This window comes from Furipterus horrens, unplaced genomic scaffold, assembly GCF_987537825.1.
Source record: "Furipterus horrens unplaced genomic scaffold, mFurHor1.1.pri manual_scaffold_4, whole genome shotgun sequence".
NCBI lineage: Eukaryota > Metazoa > Chordata > Mammalia > Chiroptera > Furipteridae > Furipterus > Furipterus horrens.
The window spans coordinates 23806760-23824839 of NW_028327174.1; the positions used below are offsets into that span (position 1 = coordinate 23806760).

Sequence of the window (18080 nt, forward strand, 5' to 3'; positions counted from 1 at the left end):
CTCACCCTTAGATAAGAAAAAGAAAGCCTTAGCTTTAGCTTCCTCTGTCAATTGTTTAGTAGATTCCAGGTAGTCAAGGATGTAGGTATCAGATGCTAGTAGGGCAATATTCTGCTCTCCACATCCATTGGGCATTTGAAGAAGATTCTCCAGGTTCTGCATTGCAAGTCCTAGAATATCTCCTAAAAATAGGAAAAGCAGAAAGTTACTATTACTTAAAGTTGATATCTGAGCATTAATAACTCTAGTCTAAAGAGGCATAGTGGAAGCAGAAAATATTTAAAATTGAGTCTAAAAGGAATAAACAAGGGAAATTTTCATGAAGTAATTCTAGAGGAGACAGACATGAAGGGTGAAGTTAAAAGAGTTTCTCATATGAAAACTATTTCTGAAAAATCTCATTACCAGAGGAAAAAAAGTTTAAAAAATGTGTTTATTCCTTTGTTTGTATTTTGAGAAACTGGTCTTATGAATTGTAAACTGTATTCTATCCCTTTCCCCCAAAGTGTTGATGTTAATGATAAAGAAATTTGAATTTTTCAAAAACAGATTTCTCCTATTACTGAGGAAATCTCCAGAATTTATAACAAGCAAAGATTATTCTGATTCTCCAAAGGGGAACTTAATTTTTCAGATTAATAAACTATAATAGAACTCTTTGTTTTCTAAACACCAGTTATCCACCAGAACAAATGTTTTCTAGGGACACAGATTTGAAAATGGTGCTATAACTCCTTTAGATTCCCATATGGAAACATGCTTAGAGGATAATCCTCAACAGCAATTATCTTCAACTGATAGTAAATATCAGAAAATCTTGTCATCCTGTTATTTTAAGAAATTTTTAAAGATCACCTCAATCAAGATTTTCAAATACTGTGAAACACAAAGTTTAAGCAACTTACCCACAACAGTGAAAAAGGCTCTGGTTGATCCTTCTACCACATTGTTTGGCAAATCCAAAACTATAGGCGTGGAGACTTTGGTGTCTGGGAAGAAAATATCAATAAAATAAATAATGTGATGGCTTCTTTTTATGAACAATAGCAGAAGACTTGTGAAACAAATGTATTATGTAATATATTCTATTATTTATTTTTATTTTATGAGTTGCTTGTTAGAAGAGATAAATCGAGGTTTTGATCAGCTAGAATACATTAGGAAAATGGTATATACATCTGTGTTAGATAATGGCTCCTATTCTTTATTAGATTAGTGCCTATACTACTTATGTATAAAAAAGTGTCAAAAACTACTGACTATGACATAAAATAGCACACACAGTAGGTAAATCTCAGAGATGCCTATTAGGCATTAAAATCATATTATCAACCAGGTAAAACAATACTGTGATGGCCATTAAGCAGGCAATTGAAAGGCAGTGATTATTTCACACCAAGGCTACAAAAGCAAAGGTTACATTCTGTATAATTTGGGCATAATCTCTATTTCTCACTGTCCAACAGTTTGTCACAATCATATGACAAAAGAAACCAAAAATATACAAGATAAGAAAAATAGATTGAGGCAGACCAACGAGGCGGGTGAACTAAAAATATAATAAAAAATCCGGTAACTACAGGTTTTTCTTGGCTAAAATTATACTGTAAAAGTGGGGTATGAAATAAAATAATTCTCTATTAGGTATTTAGAATAAATCTCTGAGGTACTCAGTATAGCAAGTGTTGATAAATTTTCTTTAGGACTAAGTTGACCATCTAAAAGATTCTCTTACCTTTTGTACAGATAAGAAAACTTTGAGTCATTTCTTTTTCAATACCTTCAGGCTGTCAAAGAGTAAACAAAAACAAACACAAAATAATGAGTCTGGATCATCTTTCCATGAAGGAAAGGTAACAAGCATCAGCTTAAATAGGTATGGCTGGACATGTTTGTCCTTGGGTGAAGATCCACTCATTGTCCTCCTTTTTTTATATTGGGAAGTCATTGAAGGCCCTGTGCTCCCATAGTTTGGACAGAGATAACTTGGATGTCATTTCAGGGCACTTTCAGCTCCTCTGATACTACCTAGCATGTCCAGTATACAAAGTGTTCCGCAGGGTAGGAACATGCCAGCACGTGACAATGATGGAAGGTATACATAGAACTGTGGGACAAGTATATTTGTCTTGGATTTGAGTAAGTTAAAAAGGGGAAGGGAAAAGGAATAAGCATATGTAAAACATCATGAGTCAGAAGCAAACAAAAAAATCAAGCTTTTTTTAAGTGATAAGTTTTACTATTCTGGATCAGGTATTAGTTAAGAAAAGGATGAAGTTTATTGCTGTTTGAAATCATTTCAGATGACATGTCCTGTGTCAAAAGTAACTATGGTCAATTATGTACATCGAAGGGAATCTCTTTTAATATTTAACCTGTTACCATTTCTTATCCAGAAGAGCTTGATAGTTTTGTGTGTACATACCTCTACCAACAAACTTTTGACCACAGTATCTTTCCAGTTTAGATTTTGCTGCTCAGTCGTTCCATTTGGGCACACACTACTCTGTTTGGACTCAGCAACTACAGAGACATTCACTTTACCTGGAAAATGTTTCCAGACACAAGTTAAAGAGATTATTGTCTGCTTCTGTAATGGGAAATAATAAAGAGTCTGTTAACCACATATTGAATTGGATGAACTGAATTTTGTCATATTTATGCTTAGATCAAAATAGCTCCCTCTTTCACAACAGTAAATAATGTGGTATATTCTATTTTTACCTGTTTCAAGATTCCTTGTGTTAAATAGGTGATTCATTTAGTTAATTAGAACATAAAAAATTTTAAGGAGAAATCATAATTCTGCAAAGCCAAGTGAGAAGATTCCTTGATATTGTTTACAAGTTATATATGACAGTATAGGGACATAACACCAGATAAGTAGGGCTCGTAACTTATCTCAAGATCAAATAAACAAAAATAGTAAAATATGACATCAGATGTATTGGCAAATATGTTTTTCCATTTCATGGGTTGTCTTTTGTTTTGTTGATGGTTTCCTTTGCTGTGCAAACTTTTTAGTTTGATGTAGTCTCATTTGTCTTACTTGCCTGGGGAGATATATCAGATAAAATATTGCTATGAGCAATGTCCTAGATTTTACTATGTTTTCTTCTAGGAATTTTATGGTTTTGGGTCCAATATTGACATCTTTAATCCATTTTGAATTTATTCTTGTGTGTGGTGTAGGAAGGTGGTCTACTTTCATTTTTCTTTATGTATCTATCCAATTTTCCCAATACCATTTATTGAATAAACTATCTTTAGCCCCTTGTATATGGTTGCTTCCTCTGTTGAATATTAATTGACTATAGAGGTATAGATTTATTTCTGGGCTCTCTATTCTGTTATATTGATCTATGTGTCTGTTTTTATGGCAGTACCATGCTGTTTTGATTATGATGGCCTTATTGTATAGTTTGATATTAGGTAGCATGATTCCTCCAATTTTCTTCTTTCTCAGGATCGCTGTCACTATGAGGAGCCTTTTGTGGTTCCATATAAATTTTTGAAATATTTGTTCTAGTTAGGTGAAATACATCATTGGAATCTTGATAGGGATTGCATTGAATCTATAGATTGCTTTGGGTAGCATGGGCATATTAATGATGTTAATTCTTTCTATCCATGAACATGGTATGTGCTTCCACTTATTTATATCTTCTTCAATTTCTTTCTTCAATGTCTTATAATTTTCTGAGTACAGGTCTTTTATGTCTTTGGTTAGGTTTATTCCTAGGTATTTTATTCTTTTTGAAGCAATTGTGAATGGGACTGTTTTCTTAATTTCCCCTTCTGTTAGTTCATTATTGGCATATTAAAATGCAGCTGGTTTCTGGGTATTAATTTTGCATCCTGCTATTTTGCTGACTTCATTTATCAGTTCTAGTAGTTTCTTGGTGGAATCTTTGGAGATATTTATGTACAGTATCATATCATTTGCAAATAAAGACAGTTTTACTCCTTCCTTTCCAATTTGGATGCCTTTTATTTCTTCTCCTCCTTTGATTGCTATGGCTAGGACTTCCAGTACTATGCTGAATGAGGAAGGTGAAAGCAGACATCCCTGTCTTGTTCTCAATCTTAGAGGGAAGACTTGTAAGTTTTGCCCATTCAGTGTGATGCTGGCAGTGGGTTTGTTATATATGGCCTTTATTATGTTTAACTATATTGCCTCTATTCTCACTTTGCTGAGAGGTTTCTTTTAAAAATCATAAATGAGTGCTACATTTTAACAAATGCTTTTCCTGCATCTATTAATATGATTATGTAATTTTTATCTTCTATTTCTAGAATAAATCCTACTTGATCATGGTGTATTTTTTTTTTTAATGTATTGCTGTATTCAGTTTGCTAATATTTTGTTGAGGATTTTAGTATCTATGTTCATCAGGGATATTGGCCTATAATTTTCTTTTTTCTTTTTGTAGTGTCTTTATCTGGTTTTGAAATTAGGATAATGCTGGCCTCATAAAGTGAGCTTGGGAGCCTTCCCCCCACTTGAATTTTTTGAAACAGTTTGAGAAGAGATGTTAGCTCTTCTCAGAAAGTTTGATAAAATTCACCCGTGAAGCCATTAAATCCAAGGTGTCTGTGGTCAGAGAAGATGCTTGATGTGATTTCAATTTTCTTACATTTATTGAGACATTTATTGTCCTAACATCTGATCTATCTTAGAAAATGTTCTACGTGCATTTCAAAAGTATGAATCTTCTGCTGTTGTAGGGTGAAATGCTCTGAAGATATCAATTAAGTCCATTTGATCTTGTATTTTGTTTAATGCTGCTGTCTCTTTGTTTATTTTCTGTTTGGAAGATGTATACATTGATGTAAATGGTGTGTTAAAATCCTCTACTATGAATTATTTCTGTTGATCTCTCTTCCTATGTCCATCAAAATTTGCTTTACATATTTTGGTGCTCCTATGTTGGATTGTTCCTTTTATCATTACATAATATCTTTCTTTGTCTCTTACTATAACCTTGGTTTTAAAGTCTATTTTGTTGGATATAAGTACTGCTACCCCAGCCTTTTATTCCTTTCCATTTGCATGAAATACCTTTTTCTATCCCTTTTCTTTTAGTGTGTGTGTATTTTTTGATCTGAGATGGATCTCTTGGAGGCAGCATATGTATGGATCTTGTTTTCTTATCCATTCAGTTCCTGTATGCCTTTTGGTTGGAGCATTTAAGCCATCTACATTTAAGGTGATTATTGATAAATATGTATTTATTGTCATTTTATTTTTAAGCTATTTTTTCTGTTTTTTTATTTTTCTTCTTAAAGCAAGCCCTTTAATATTTGTTGCAGAACTGCTTTGGTGTTAACAAACTCCTTCAGATTTTTCTTGTCTGGGAAGCTCCTTATTTCTCCTTTGATTTTAAATGATAGCCTTAATGGGCAAAGTAGCCTTGGTTATAGGTCCTTGCTTTTCATCACCTTCAATATTTCATACCATCCCTTCTGGCCTTTTGGCCTTAAATGTTTCTGTTGAGAAACATTGGAAACCAGATGACAGTCTAATTGGTGCTTCCTTATATGTAACTATCTGCTTTTCTTTCGCAGCTTTTAGGATTCTTTCCATGTCTTTAAGCCTTATTGTTTTACTTATGATGTGTCTTGGTGTAGGCGTCTTTAGGTCCTACTTGTCTGGGATTCTCTGCACTTCCTGGATTTGTGTATCTTTTTCCTTTACCAGAGTAGGAAAGTTTTCAGTCATTATTTCTTCAAATAAGTTCTTGATCTCTTACTCACTCCATTCTCGGCGGTGCAGATAGACTCTCAAGAAGCTACGCCATCGTCTCTCGAGATGGACGGCTGCCGACGACGAATGAGGATATTATTGTGCTTCATGTTTTCCAAAAAGTCTCCTAAGCTTTCATTTTTTTTGAAAATTCTTTTTTCTTTTTGCTGCCCTGCTTGGGTGTTTTTTCTACCATGTCTTCCAAATCACTTATTTGATTCTCTGTGTCATCTAACCTACTTTTTATTCCTTCCAGTGTGTTATTTTATTTTAGATACTGCATTATTCATTTTTGAATGGCCCTTTTTTATTATTTCTATTTTTTTCTTGCTGTTGAGTATCCTTATATCATACTCTAAACTCTATATCTGATAGTTGCTTGCCTCCATTACATTTAGTTCTTCTTCTGGAACACTCTCTTGTTCTTTTATTTGGGGCCTGTTTCTTTGTTTTCCTGTTTTGGCTACTTCTTTGTATTTGTTTTTATGTATTAGGTAGATCTGCACAGACTCTGGTGCAACAGACTTATGTTAAATGCTGCTGTGACTGGCCCTAGGCAACCTGTTTGGAGCTATCAGTGATGCACAGCTTGGGGATTCCTTTGCTGGTCCTAGATGTGGAACTAGACTCTGCACCAAGATGGTTTTTACCAGCACTGGGCCTGGGTGAAAGGCAGCTAAAGTCTCAGAGTTCCCAGAGATATGCCTTTTTCCTGAAGACTTTCTGTTAGGCTTTGTCTCTGAAACAGCCTCCATCTGTACTCTTCAAAAGCCAGGCTTAAGATCCATAAGATGGGGCAGAGTAATTCCTGTGGATGGGTCAATTGCTTCCTCTCAGGCTGATGCTGCTTGAAGGAGAGTGCTCTGCCTGGGAAAGATGACTTCTGCAGTATAGGGAATGACTCAAACAGGGATCCTGGTGGCTTTTCCTTCAGTTCTCTCCCAGGGCCAACAACCTTAGACTGTCCTCATGTTTTCAAATCCAATTTTCCGTCCACCTGCCAGAGCCCAGGGTAAGCAGCTGAAAACAAAATTTTTTGTGTTGCCCTTCAAAAGGTTCTCTCCATCTTTAGCTGTCTCTCCCTGGTGGACAGAAACCCACTGCTTTTCATAGCCAGATGTTATTTGGGTTCCTTTCCTAGTTTTGTTGTTCTGGGATGGGGACCCTAGCTTGGGATTTAGACCCCACTCTTCTCAGGGAGAACCCCCCCTAGCCATTGAAATATCCCTCCAGAACTTCAGCTGCCACACGTGGGAGCCCAGCCAGCCCTCTTGTACCTCCTCTGTACTCCCTACCAGTCTCATTGTGGTGAAGTGATTCCTTCCATCTGTCCTTGGTTATAAGGCTTCTCTCTAGTTAGTGTTCAGTTGGTTTTTCAGGATGATTTTTCCTGAATTTAGTTGTAATTCCAGTTTGGTTTTGGGAGGAGGTTAGTGTAGCTTCCACGTACTCCTCTACCATCTTGGATCTCCCTGTTTGTTTCTTTTAAAGAAAGTCTTTGACACTTCACTCTTAGAATTGTGTCCCCCACTTAATGCCATAAAACCATACAAGTCAGTACAGTATTCTATCTCAATTGTCAAGGTAAGATCTTTGAAGGCCTTGTGTAGTTAGAAAAATTGAGAAACTTAGAATCTAATAGGAAAAGTAATCAGGCAGATAAATATCACAGATGAACTGAAATGATCTCATAAAAATACTTTTTGTTGGTGATGGAAGGAGATTCAACTTCAGGTAATGAACACAATACAACATCCAGATGATATATTATAGAATTGTATAACTAAAACCTATATAATTTTATTAACCAATGTCACTCAACAAATTTAAAAAAACTCAGAAAATACAATAAATATGGGATATAAAATAAATAAAATTTTAATGACAATTTTTAAATTTAGTGATAATGACTATTATGTATCTACCACATCTAGCTTTTTTGTTTTCCAGACTCTTTTTAACTTTTCCCTTCCTTTATATTTTCCAAAAAATATGTACAAATGTGTATTTTTTATATTTCAGGTAATGTGTGTACTGACACATGCTTATCAGTGTTTGATCTCCATCTAAATGTTCAGTATTTTTGGTTTCTCATGATATATTTAATAAATATGCAAATCCTGGCAATCACTGTAATTGAGGAGCAATTTTTGTATAGGTGAAATGGGTTCATGATGATAGGTGAAGAAACAAGTGACAATTAAAGGAACTGGCTAGCATTAATGAAAATAGGGTCTTAATTTGGGATAATATATATAGACATGAGAGGTCATACAAATTAGCATTTATATTGTATTTTAATCATATTATGCTTTTTTAATATATTAAGGGTGGTTTTGCTTTACACAAACATTAGCAATCAGAAATTAGATTATAAAAATAATATTTTGGGGGGTGGTCAAACCAATATAAAAATAATATTTTAATTGAGAATTTTTAAAAAGTAGAATTAAAAATATGATAGAGAAAATTGTTTGTATAGATAATTTAAGGAAAATAAATAGAGGCAATAAAAATGGGCTAGTTTTCCATGAGAGATTGGCATAAATAGCTACTTACCCAATTTCTTAGGTATAAGAGTCCAGACATATGTCTTCCTCTCTCCAGCTTGAATAATATCACTGCCATTATTTTTATGGGTGTGGCTATTTGCCTCAAAATTCTGAGATTCCACCAGTTGAACAGAAATCTAAAAAAAAAAAAGTCATGTTAATGAGAGTGGCACTCTAAATACTTTGCTATTACTATTCCTCCTCCCATCTTGAGAAAATTCTGTTCTACCTAATTTAAGTTAGCAGAGATAATAGATACCAAATGACTTCTCTCATGCAAAGATAAATATGGTAAAACCATGTTATGAATTGACATTCTCAAAGCAGTATTTAAATCATTACTGTGAATTAAAGCAATTGTCTTTGTTTGAGGATTATGGAAACAGGTCTTATTAGTTTATGATACAATTTTGCATTTGAGAATGAAAATAATATGTCAATCTTCAAGGAAAATATTTTTGTCCTTATTAGATTTTATTTTCAGAGCAAAGGCAATAACTTACCTCTACACATGTATTCAGGTAGCTGAAGACATTGACAATCACATCAGATTGTTCATTTTGAACAACTGAAAAGGGGAGGGTCATTTCAACAAAGAAAGACTGGGAGACTTCCAGAGCAATTGTTGGTGAAATGCCAAATCCAGCATCACCATTCACACAGAAGCCATTTGTCTCCCACTGAGTTATAGTGTCAGGGATGATGAATGAAAGATTTGCTGAACCTGAGGAACTACAAGCACAGATTATTGGTAAAATCAACTTTTTTGTTTAAACCAGGAACCTAATTTCAGTCCAGAGCAAGAAAAAAAAATGTATTAACTGAAGGTTAAAAATGAGTTATATTGGATAAAAGTCTTGATAGCTGTATTTCTATGAAATTTAACCTTAAAAAGACCACATGCCTTTGAACACTACATGCCTTAAAAAATTAAGGCTTGTTACATCTATTTGCATGAAATGAATACATGGGAAACAATGCTGGAAAAAAATAAAACAAAATATGTAGTCAGCACATACAAATAAATGGCATTACATATTTTTTCAAATATGTTACTGCTTTAGACCAAGAAATAAAGTTTAACTAAATAATAACAAAAAGAAAATAGAAATAAAGACACACTGAAAGGAAAACTGTTGAAAGCTCACTCGACACTGACGAGACCCCATATCCATGTCTCTGGAAAGTTTGTTCTTACTGTTTCCGTTATAGCCCATTCCATGGAGCCAAACTTCTCCTCTTCCGTGACTTCACCAGGTAAAAGAAAATAGAAATACTTTATTTTGGAAGAATAAAACTCCATGTTTCGATGACACACACCTATAAGCTATGTCTTTAACCATATATGCTTACTGTGAAGCACTAAAAGAATTTGCTCCTAGGCCTCATTGCCAATGAATGTACATCTCAGCTTAGGCATAGCATTTTGATACTCAAATCTCTCCCATTGTCAATAACAAACAGCCTTGTTTCTCCACAGCCAAGTTTAGAAAAAGTGATGTCTATTCACTGAATTGTGTTTCTCATCTAATGTCCTGGTGTTGGCCAGAAACTAGTTTGGTGCCTGCCTGTTCCACTATGCTAACATGACTTTCACTAAAGCTTCTAATAAAATTAATATCGCTAATTTTAAAAACACCTTTGTCTTGCTTGGTCCCTAGGTTATTTGACACTCTTAATCATTGTGTCCTTTTCAAGAGTCACTACTGTTAACTTCTATAATATCACTCCTTCTGGTTGTTTTTTTCTCATCATTTTGCCATTCTCTTTTGAGGATGTAATCTCCTCATCCTTGACTTGTTCTTAAGAGCTCTGTTTCAGGTCCTCTTTTTCTGACTGTGCTCTGTGTCTGCACTGATATCCTCATACATGGCTTTATCACAATACTTATGCTGAGGTATCCTAATCTGTGACTCCCACCTGGACCTCTCTTCTGAGCTCCATGCTGTACATGTAACACCCTTGTGCAATTTTTTTGGATGCTTTACAGGACATTAAAATGAAACTGTTCAAAAGTAAACTAATTATATCTTCCACTACTATTTTCCAGTATTTTCTATCTCTATGACAGGTACCAAAATCTACCCACTAATCCAAATTGGAAACTTAACAATAACTCTTGACCACTACCTGCCCACATACTGCATTTCTTATCATAACCAACCAAGTGAAAATAGTCTTTTTATTAGTAGTCCAAGCACCATTGTCCCTCAACACAATTACTAGCTTTTATAATATTTCGTATACTCCTAAACAGTACAAGTCCCAATCCATTTTTCCAAAGAGCAGAGATATCTTCTGAAAACACATATTAGATTGCTTAAAACTTGATAGTGAATTACTGCACTAGAATGAACTCCGAATTCTTTAAATATCTTACACGAGCTGTCTTTTTATCCCTTTTGCTTTAGCTATATTTATTCTTGCCTTTGAACTGTACCTTCTACCATTCTGAAGCACTTTAATTTTCTGTCTTATTTTTCATAGTGCTTCTCTCTTGAAATGCCCTCCTAACTCTTTTTTTGTGGTGTATTATCATTCACATTTCAGATCTTAGTACAAGTGTAATTATTTCCAGAAGGACATAATAAGCCCTTGAGAAATTTAGGTCATTTCTCTTGATCTTTTTTCCATTTAATGCACTCTTTGCAGGTTTTAGAAATTACCTGTTTCACTATAAGTCTTCCCTGTTGATTTAAACATTCCAGGAAAGCAGAGATTAGGCCATTGTATTTATAATATGTAACCAAATTCCTGACCTCAATAAATGTTTGTTGAGTGAATTAATAAATGAATAACTGAAGAAAGAGATAAAAATGAGTGACTTTGGGCTTTAATGCATTTTAGTTAGAGATATTAAAAAGTTTAGATGTGTCTGACAAAGCTCAAAATATAGTTAGATCTAGTAGCAGAAAAGTAGATAGCTTTCAACCTCTTGACCAGGAATTCAAGGTGGCTTCAGCTTCTGGACTTTTGGGGCCTCTTGAACTCATGGGGTCTACCCTTGTAGAAAGTTGTCAGGCCTTTCATTTTTCTCAAGTGGTGTTTCTGATACCCATCTTCAGAATCAGCCCCACTTAAATTATTGGACTAATCTCAATGGTAGGTTGTGAGGATTTAAAAGATGTTATTCAAGTGTTTTCAGATCTGGAATACAGCTTTGATTTTGGTTATATTCTGATGACCTGTTTCATTTTGCTTCCTGATGAAATTTCTGTACCAGAAATCTACCTCATCACCTTATTCATCTAAGACTATGACTGAGTTTTGTGCTTACATTTCTTCCAGTAGGAAATGGACTAGTATTGAACACACTGCTCTGATGCCAGCTGTTTAGCTATCTGGGAATCAACATATCTTCTGCCTTGAACTCTGTGAACTATGGTCTATACATAATAAGGGTATTAGGGTGCCCAAATAAGACCTCAGTCTCCTGTATTATACTCACTTATAATGACTGTCCTTCTATACCATCACATATTACGTGCTCTTACACACTTCTGATATTGTGTTCTACCCATAAAAACAAACTTCCTTTCATAGCTGAAGCCAATTCTTCCTTTTAGCCCAAACCATTCCCATTCTGCTTTATTATGCTTTGTTTTGCAGGATGTCTGGTTGTAACTAAAAACATGGCATAATTTACACGTAAAATCCCTATTTTTTTATAGTTTTATCCCAAGTGCACCTTTGGTCATTTCCCAGACACAAAATTCTAGATTACTCACATGCAATTTTAGATGGGGCACTGTACACTGGTGAATATTCTTCTTCATCTAGATACAGTGGCCTAGGGAATGGTGTCAATGGCATTGAACATATTTCTGGTTTCCGATAATGGAGATTGGTAAAGACTTTCAGACCCATGGCCTTCAAAGAAACAAACAACAAAAGAAAAGTTGTGCATTCCTTTCATGCAAGACCTAAAGAAGGTCTGTCATCTACATTACAATGATAAATATACACATTTCCTCTGCGAACAAGGTCTGGGATTTTAGAAGTCAAATCACCTATATCTGATGTACTGAAAATCTTCAATTTGGAGGAAAAATAGTAATTGTTCTGATTTATCTAGCACTCACTATGTGCTAGAATTTTGTTAAGTATTTTACATCATTTTCCATTTAATTCTAAGGAAAAATACTAATGAAATAGGCACTATCACCGTCCTAATTAACATCACACACACACACACATAGTCTCTCACACACATACACAATGCACAGTCTGTGATTTTGAGAGCTGGAACTTAAACAAAATTCCATCTAATCCCATGCTCCCTTTTTTCTATACCTGTGACTTCAACTATCAAGATCCTTTTATGGAGGTCTCAGCATATCTAATTGATAGCCCAGGTATGGGTGGAGCCCTTACTATAGTCTAATCTCTTGATTTGACTATTTCTGTATAATATTTATCACAATAAAATAAAGACTGTCTCATTACTTCAAACATGAGGTTTTATAATTTCAGCAGCCACTTAATCTATTTTCAACAAAAGAATCAACAAAAATTAATATCTCCTAAGACAATTTCTGAGTCCTCTTTAAGCAGCTTACTGACACCTATCTCAAAGAATAGGAAAAAACTATGTAAAATAATAAAACATAGATTGAATTGAGTACTAAAATTAAAATTGAGATAAAATAAAAATTTTGACTGCTCTTACCCTGATAATTTCATAGGTGTCTCCATCCCCATCATTGCTTACAGGTATATAATACAAACCATTGTAAAACATATCCTTCTGTGGAATGCAAGGGTCTATCTTGCCATCTTCAAGATCAAGACCATAATAGAAATAACCATGAAGTTCTATATTTGGAAGCAGGTCATACACCTATGAGAAAAATCACATGGTTTTTAATGATTTTAAGCGCTCCCTTTATTTTTACAAAATTGACAAATTTGTGCCATAACCATTTATTGTTGTTTTTGAAAAACAAAGCCATAATATTGAATCCAACACATTTGTGTCAACTCATTCTTCCACAAGCAGTACACTTCAGTTTTGTTTTAGGTGGTCAATGAGATGTTTACAGAACATTTCAGTTTTGGTGCAGGAATCAGATATGTGTAAAAGGAGAAGCCTGAAGATCTATGGCTCAAGCCAAGGCCTAGTGCACAGGTAGTTCGTTGCAATTATGATGCTATGGAGAAAATTTGTAACTGCCTGACTCTAAATCTTCTCACATATCATTTTAAAAAAAACATAAAATCAAAGAGAAGAAGTAATAAAATCCATGACTTGTGTTTTCAACCTTACTAGGATACGGATAATACTGTGACCTTTTAATTACTTGTTTGTAGAGAAATAACACAAATTCTAACAGAGCTGCTACTGCTGTGGAAGATTTGAGGGCATGGGAAGCTGGAGAGGAAGGCTTAAGGGACTACTTGAAAAAGAGGAGAACAGCCTAGAGAAATAAGAGGAAATACACAGCAGATCAGCTCCAGATAAGAGAATGTACAACACAAAGTGTCAAAAAAAAAAAAAAAAAAAATGAATCATAGTCCTCAGACTCAATAGGAAACAGGAAAGCGGCTTGAAATGAATGGGCCTGAAAGTGGCAGATTCCAAAAGGCGAGGCTGATGGGAAATCGTCAGATCATTCAAGGAGGTGTGGTGACTTGGGAACAAGGTGCTTTTTCTACAACACACAGGTGCTATAGACTGAATGTTGGTGTCTTCTCAAAATTCATATGTTGAAATCCTAATGCCCAGTGTGATGGTATTAGGAGGTGGGATATTTAGGAGGTGGTAAGGTCACCCTTATATAATGGCCTTATAAAAGATGCCCAAAGAAGCTCCTTGTTCCTTCCATCAGGGCACAAGGAGAAGTCTGCAACCAGGCAGACACTACGCCTGATTGTGCTGGCACCCTGTTCTCAGACTCCTGGACTCCAGAACCGAGAGAAATAAACTTCTGTTGTTTATAAGCTACCCAGTCTGTGGTAGCCCAAATATTACAGAAGGCCAAATGGATTAAGACAATAGGTGTAATTTTAATAATACAAATTTTGAAAATTATTAGATTACTTTTAAATATGATCATAAATTTCCAAAACGAACAAACAAAATTGAAACAGACTCACAGATGCAGAGAACAGACTGATATTTGCCAGATAAAGGGGTGTTGGGGGACTGGGTGAAAAAGGTAAAGAGATCAAGAAGTATAAATTGGTAGTTATAAAGTGGTCATTGAGATGTAAGGCACAGCTTAGGAAATACAATCAATAATATTGTAATAACTATGTATGGTGCCAGGTGGGTACTGGAAATAAAAGGGGAACCATTTTGTAAAGCATATGATTGTCTAAGCACTATCCTGTACATCTGAAGCTAAAACAAAATAATATTAAATGTAAAGTGTAATTGAAAAATAAAATTTAAAAATTTTCATATTTATATGTACTTGTGTTAAAATAAAGGGAAATAGTCAACAGTTATTAACTGGAAAAAATTGGTGTAAACTTCTGGGATTGCTAGTCTGAAGATGAATTAATAGATAATAACTTTAGACTGTATCCAAGCATATCTTTCAACACAGAGACTTAATTTTAGGTTTCCACACACACATATAATTATATCTATGATTTTTTTCAAAATAGTATGATTCTCTACTCTGTATGATCCCTACTCTGTTATAATTATCTACAGAATTCTATATTGTTATGAGTGCTGGGTCAGCCAAGAGAAATAATTAAGTATATAATCTATGAAGGAACAGAGGAAGAGAAGATTTGATGTTTTCAGATGAGGTCAGGCACATTCAGAGTGGTATGGCCATACCCGAATATTCAATATTTTCAATATGTTCCATCTCAAAAATATCATCTAAAGGGTTCGATTTGTAGGAATCCAAATAAAAATGTGGAAAATGAGGAAATCAGGGAACTTACACTTTCAGCTGATAGCTCTTCTTCTGGTTCCAACAGAAGAACACTTTTATCCACAGCCCGGAGCGCACAGAAGGAGTCAGGGGCTGCTTGCAGAAAGAGGCTGGTCCTGGAGCCAGGGAGTCCCTTCTTCTCAGAGAACTTAATGCTAACCTGAAGGAGAGGAAGAAAATGAATGAGAGTGGGATAATTTCATAGAAAATACTCAATCTTTCCAAATAAATATTTACAGATTTCTGTACCCATATTTCTCCTGCCTACTGTCACCCTCAACTCTTATTACAGGGTCATTCTCCTGTCATCTCAGGATTGACATTGCTGTCAAAAGTTATTCATTCCGTTTAGTGATTCTCTCATCCTCCTAATGATTAGTTATACACCAATATTTGTTGTGAGAATACCATGCAAGAGTTATAGCACTGAGATGACAGGGAGCATACTGCTCACCCTTTTCACGCAGGACTAGCAAGAAACAGAAGAAACATCACCTTGTTTTTAAAGCACTTGTCAACCTGAAATTTGACAGTGTCAGCCACAATTTCCCCACTGGGGTGCAGGGTGTAGACGAGCATGACAGCCACAGGAGCCAGATCAGCGGTGACGTTGACAGGGAATGAGAAGCTTCCATTCCAGGCTGTGCAAATAGGAGATGTCATCAGCAGACACAATGTCAAAAGTTTCCTGGCTCATTGGGTACACTTAGATAAAAGACAATGGCTTATGGATAGAAAGGGCAAATTGGGCTTTATTTTGAATGTGAATGAGAACTACATATACAAATATGAACGCTGCATAATTTAGGCAATAATGATATTTGGGTTTGGGGCATCACTTTTCTATAATGATAAGCTGGCTCTAATAGAAACAGGGAGAAATCTTCTTCACCAAAATGTTTAGTAAGTGACCTTGGGCCATGCTAAATACTGCCCTCCATTTACAAATCGTAAGGTTAAGTGCTCTTCTAACCTAACCTCTTGACTCTATCACTATAACATTTTCTTTAAAATAAAGAAAAATGAAACTAGAATACACATTAAAAAATAAATGTATTTTATAAACCTTTGTTTCTGACTTCCTTTTGTCCACTGAGGAAGATTGTTCCTTTTGTCATCATCTGTGCAGAAAAAAGAAAATACAACATGTGGAATCATATTATTTAATACATCATATAATTATTAAATAATGAATAATGTAGTGATAATCCTATTCTGTCAGGATATTTTCCATGAACAAATATTAAAAATGGACTTTGCACAACTTGGAAAAGAACAGAGAAAGTTACTACAATTGATTGAAAGTCTGTTATGTGCTAGAAACTTGTTGAAAATTAGCATGCTGTGCACTGTGTAAAGGGGTGCATAAAATTTTGTAATTGTTTAGACTGCCAGGCTTTGAGTAAGCCAATTCAGTTTACTTTTTTTTGCCTCTGTCCTCTTTTTTGTAAAATGGAGCTATCCAGAAGGTTGAGTAGTGAGTTAACACATGTAAAGTCTTCACAACACTGTCTGACACATAATACTTGCCCTAGGAGATGTCTTATTATTTCTAGTTACAAATATACAGCTGAGGAAGCTAAGGCTTAGAGAGTTGAAACAATCGGTCCAACATCAATTAAATTGCATGAAAAAAAAAGGAAAGGGTGGGGGATTTTAATCAGAAGTCTTAATTTCCAAGTTTGTAGCTTTTCACCTTTCAATATGCCTTTTAGAGACAACATAAATAAATGTGGGGCAGAACCAAAAGGGTTCATTTCTTTTACTGTTTATCAAAATCAGCATTCCACATTAGTCTCTGGTATCTGCCTAATATTTTACTCTCACAAAGGGACATAATTATTTACTTTATGGGAGTTATAAATAGATACTTTAAAATAGCAGACTCTGAAGAGTAAGTTTTTCAACCTTAGGGAAACTGAAATTGCCTTGGATCTTTTATGTGTTTGTTTATTTGTTTCTGTGTTTGTTTTTAATGTTCCAATAGCATTCACCAGCAAAGTGAGTTTGGCCTGCTCAAATTGGCATGCATGACTGATGTACAAGTTCTAAACCATACTGTGCTAAGCAGACAGACAAGATCCAAGAATCCACCACCTGAGACTTACCAAATAAAAGAAGTTTATACTTGAATTGTCTGTATATGATTCACTGTTTAGGGAGTAATGCACACTAACAATCTTTTGTTGATTACATCTAAGCAGCTTTGGTTCAGGAACAATCTTCAGGAAGCTGTTGGTTCGGGAATAAAAGCGTGGGACTGACATATGGGCATCCATATACTCAGGCATCAACCAGCTGGGACTATGGCAGCTCTTGGGATGAATATATGTGGCCTGATAAGGTAAAAGAAAGCAAAAGATCTTAGAGTTATAAAGACCTTTCAAGGACATTAATTATTATAGAATAAAAGGCTTCTTATCCTTTCAAAGTAGGGAGAAACCTTAGCTTATGGCTGACTTTAAACATTATTGGAAGTAATAAAAGCACTCTTCTTTTTGTATACAAAACATGACCATAATTGTATGTCTATTTCATTAGGCCTACAATGAATTGTTTATTTTTACTTTGTAATTGAGTCACAGAATAGCTTTAGATACTGTTGTCTTTCAGCCACAGTTAAACACTGATAAATTATTTAATTGTAAAATTCCATTTAAGAAACGGAAATAGAGAAATCATAGTATCAAAACTTCTAGTCTATGCATAAAGTGATCAAAGAAGTCAAATCATTTTGATGAGCTATTTTTAGTTTCTCAGAGGAAAATAGGTTGTTATAAAATTTATAACAATTATAATAGGGTATTATTACCTCATCTTCTTAAATAAGTATTCTCATGTATTATCTAGTGAATAAGCAATTACAAAAAATACCCTAATTTTAAAACG

General features: G+C 34.7%; 1 protein-coding gene across 1 annotated transcript in view; it reads right to left on the bottom strand.

Moving 5' to 3' along the window:
- Positions 1–18080, bottom strand: part of LOC150011345 (ovostatin homolog 2-like) — a 39736-nt gene that overhangs the window by 10783 nt on the left and 10873 nt on the right. The window contains exons 12-24 of the mRNA XM_090275408.1: positions 17300–17527; positions 16258–16312; positions 15687–15832; positions 15202–15351; positions 12968–13138; positions 12027–12168; positions 9447–9546; positions 8802–9030; positions 8306–8435; positions 2426–2544; positions 1736–1787; positions 906–989; positions 6–182 (exon numbers count right to left, since the gene is read on the bottom strand). Coding sequence (XP_090131534.1) covers positions 6–182; positions 906–989; positions 1736–1787; positions 2426–2544; positions 8306–8435; positions 8802–9030; positions 9447–9546; positions 12027–12168; positions 12968–13138; positions 15202–15351; positions 15687–15832; positions 16258–16312; positions 17300–17527 — 1783 coding nt within the window. The remainder of the gene's footprint in view (positions 1–5; positions 183–905; positions 990–1735; positions 1788–2425; positions 2545–8305; positions 8436–8801; positions 9031–9446; positions 9547–12026; positions 12169–12967; positions 13139–15201; positions 15352–15686; positions 15833–16257; positions 16313–17299; positions 17528–18080) is intronic.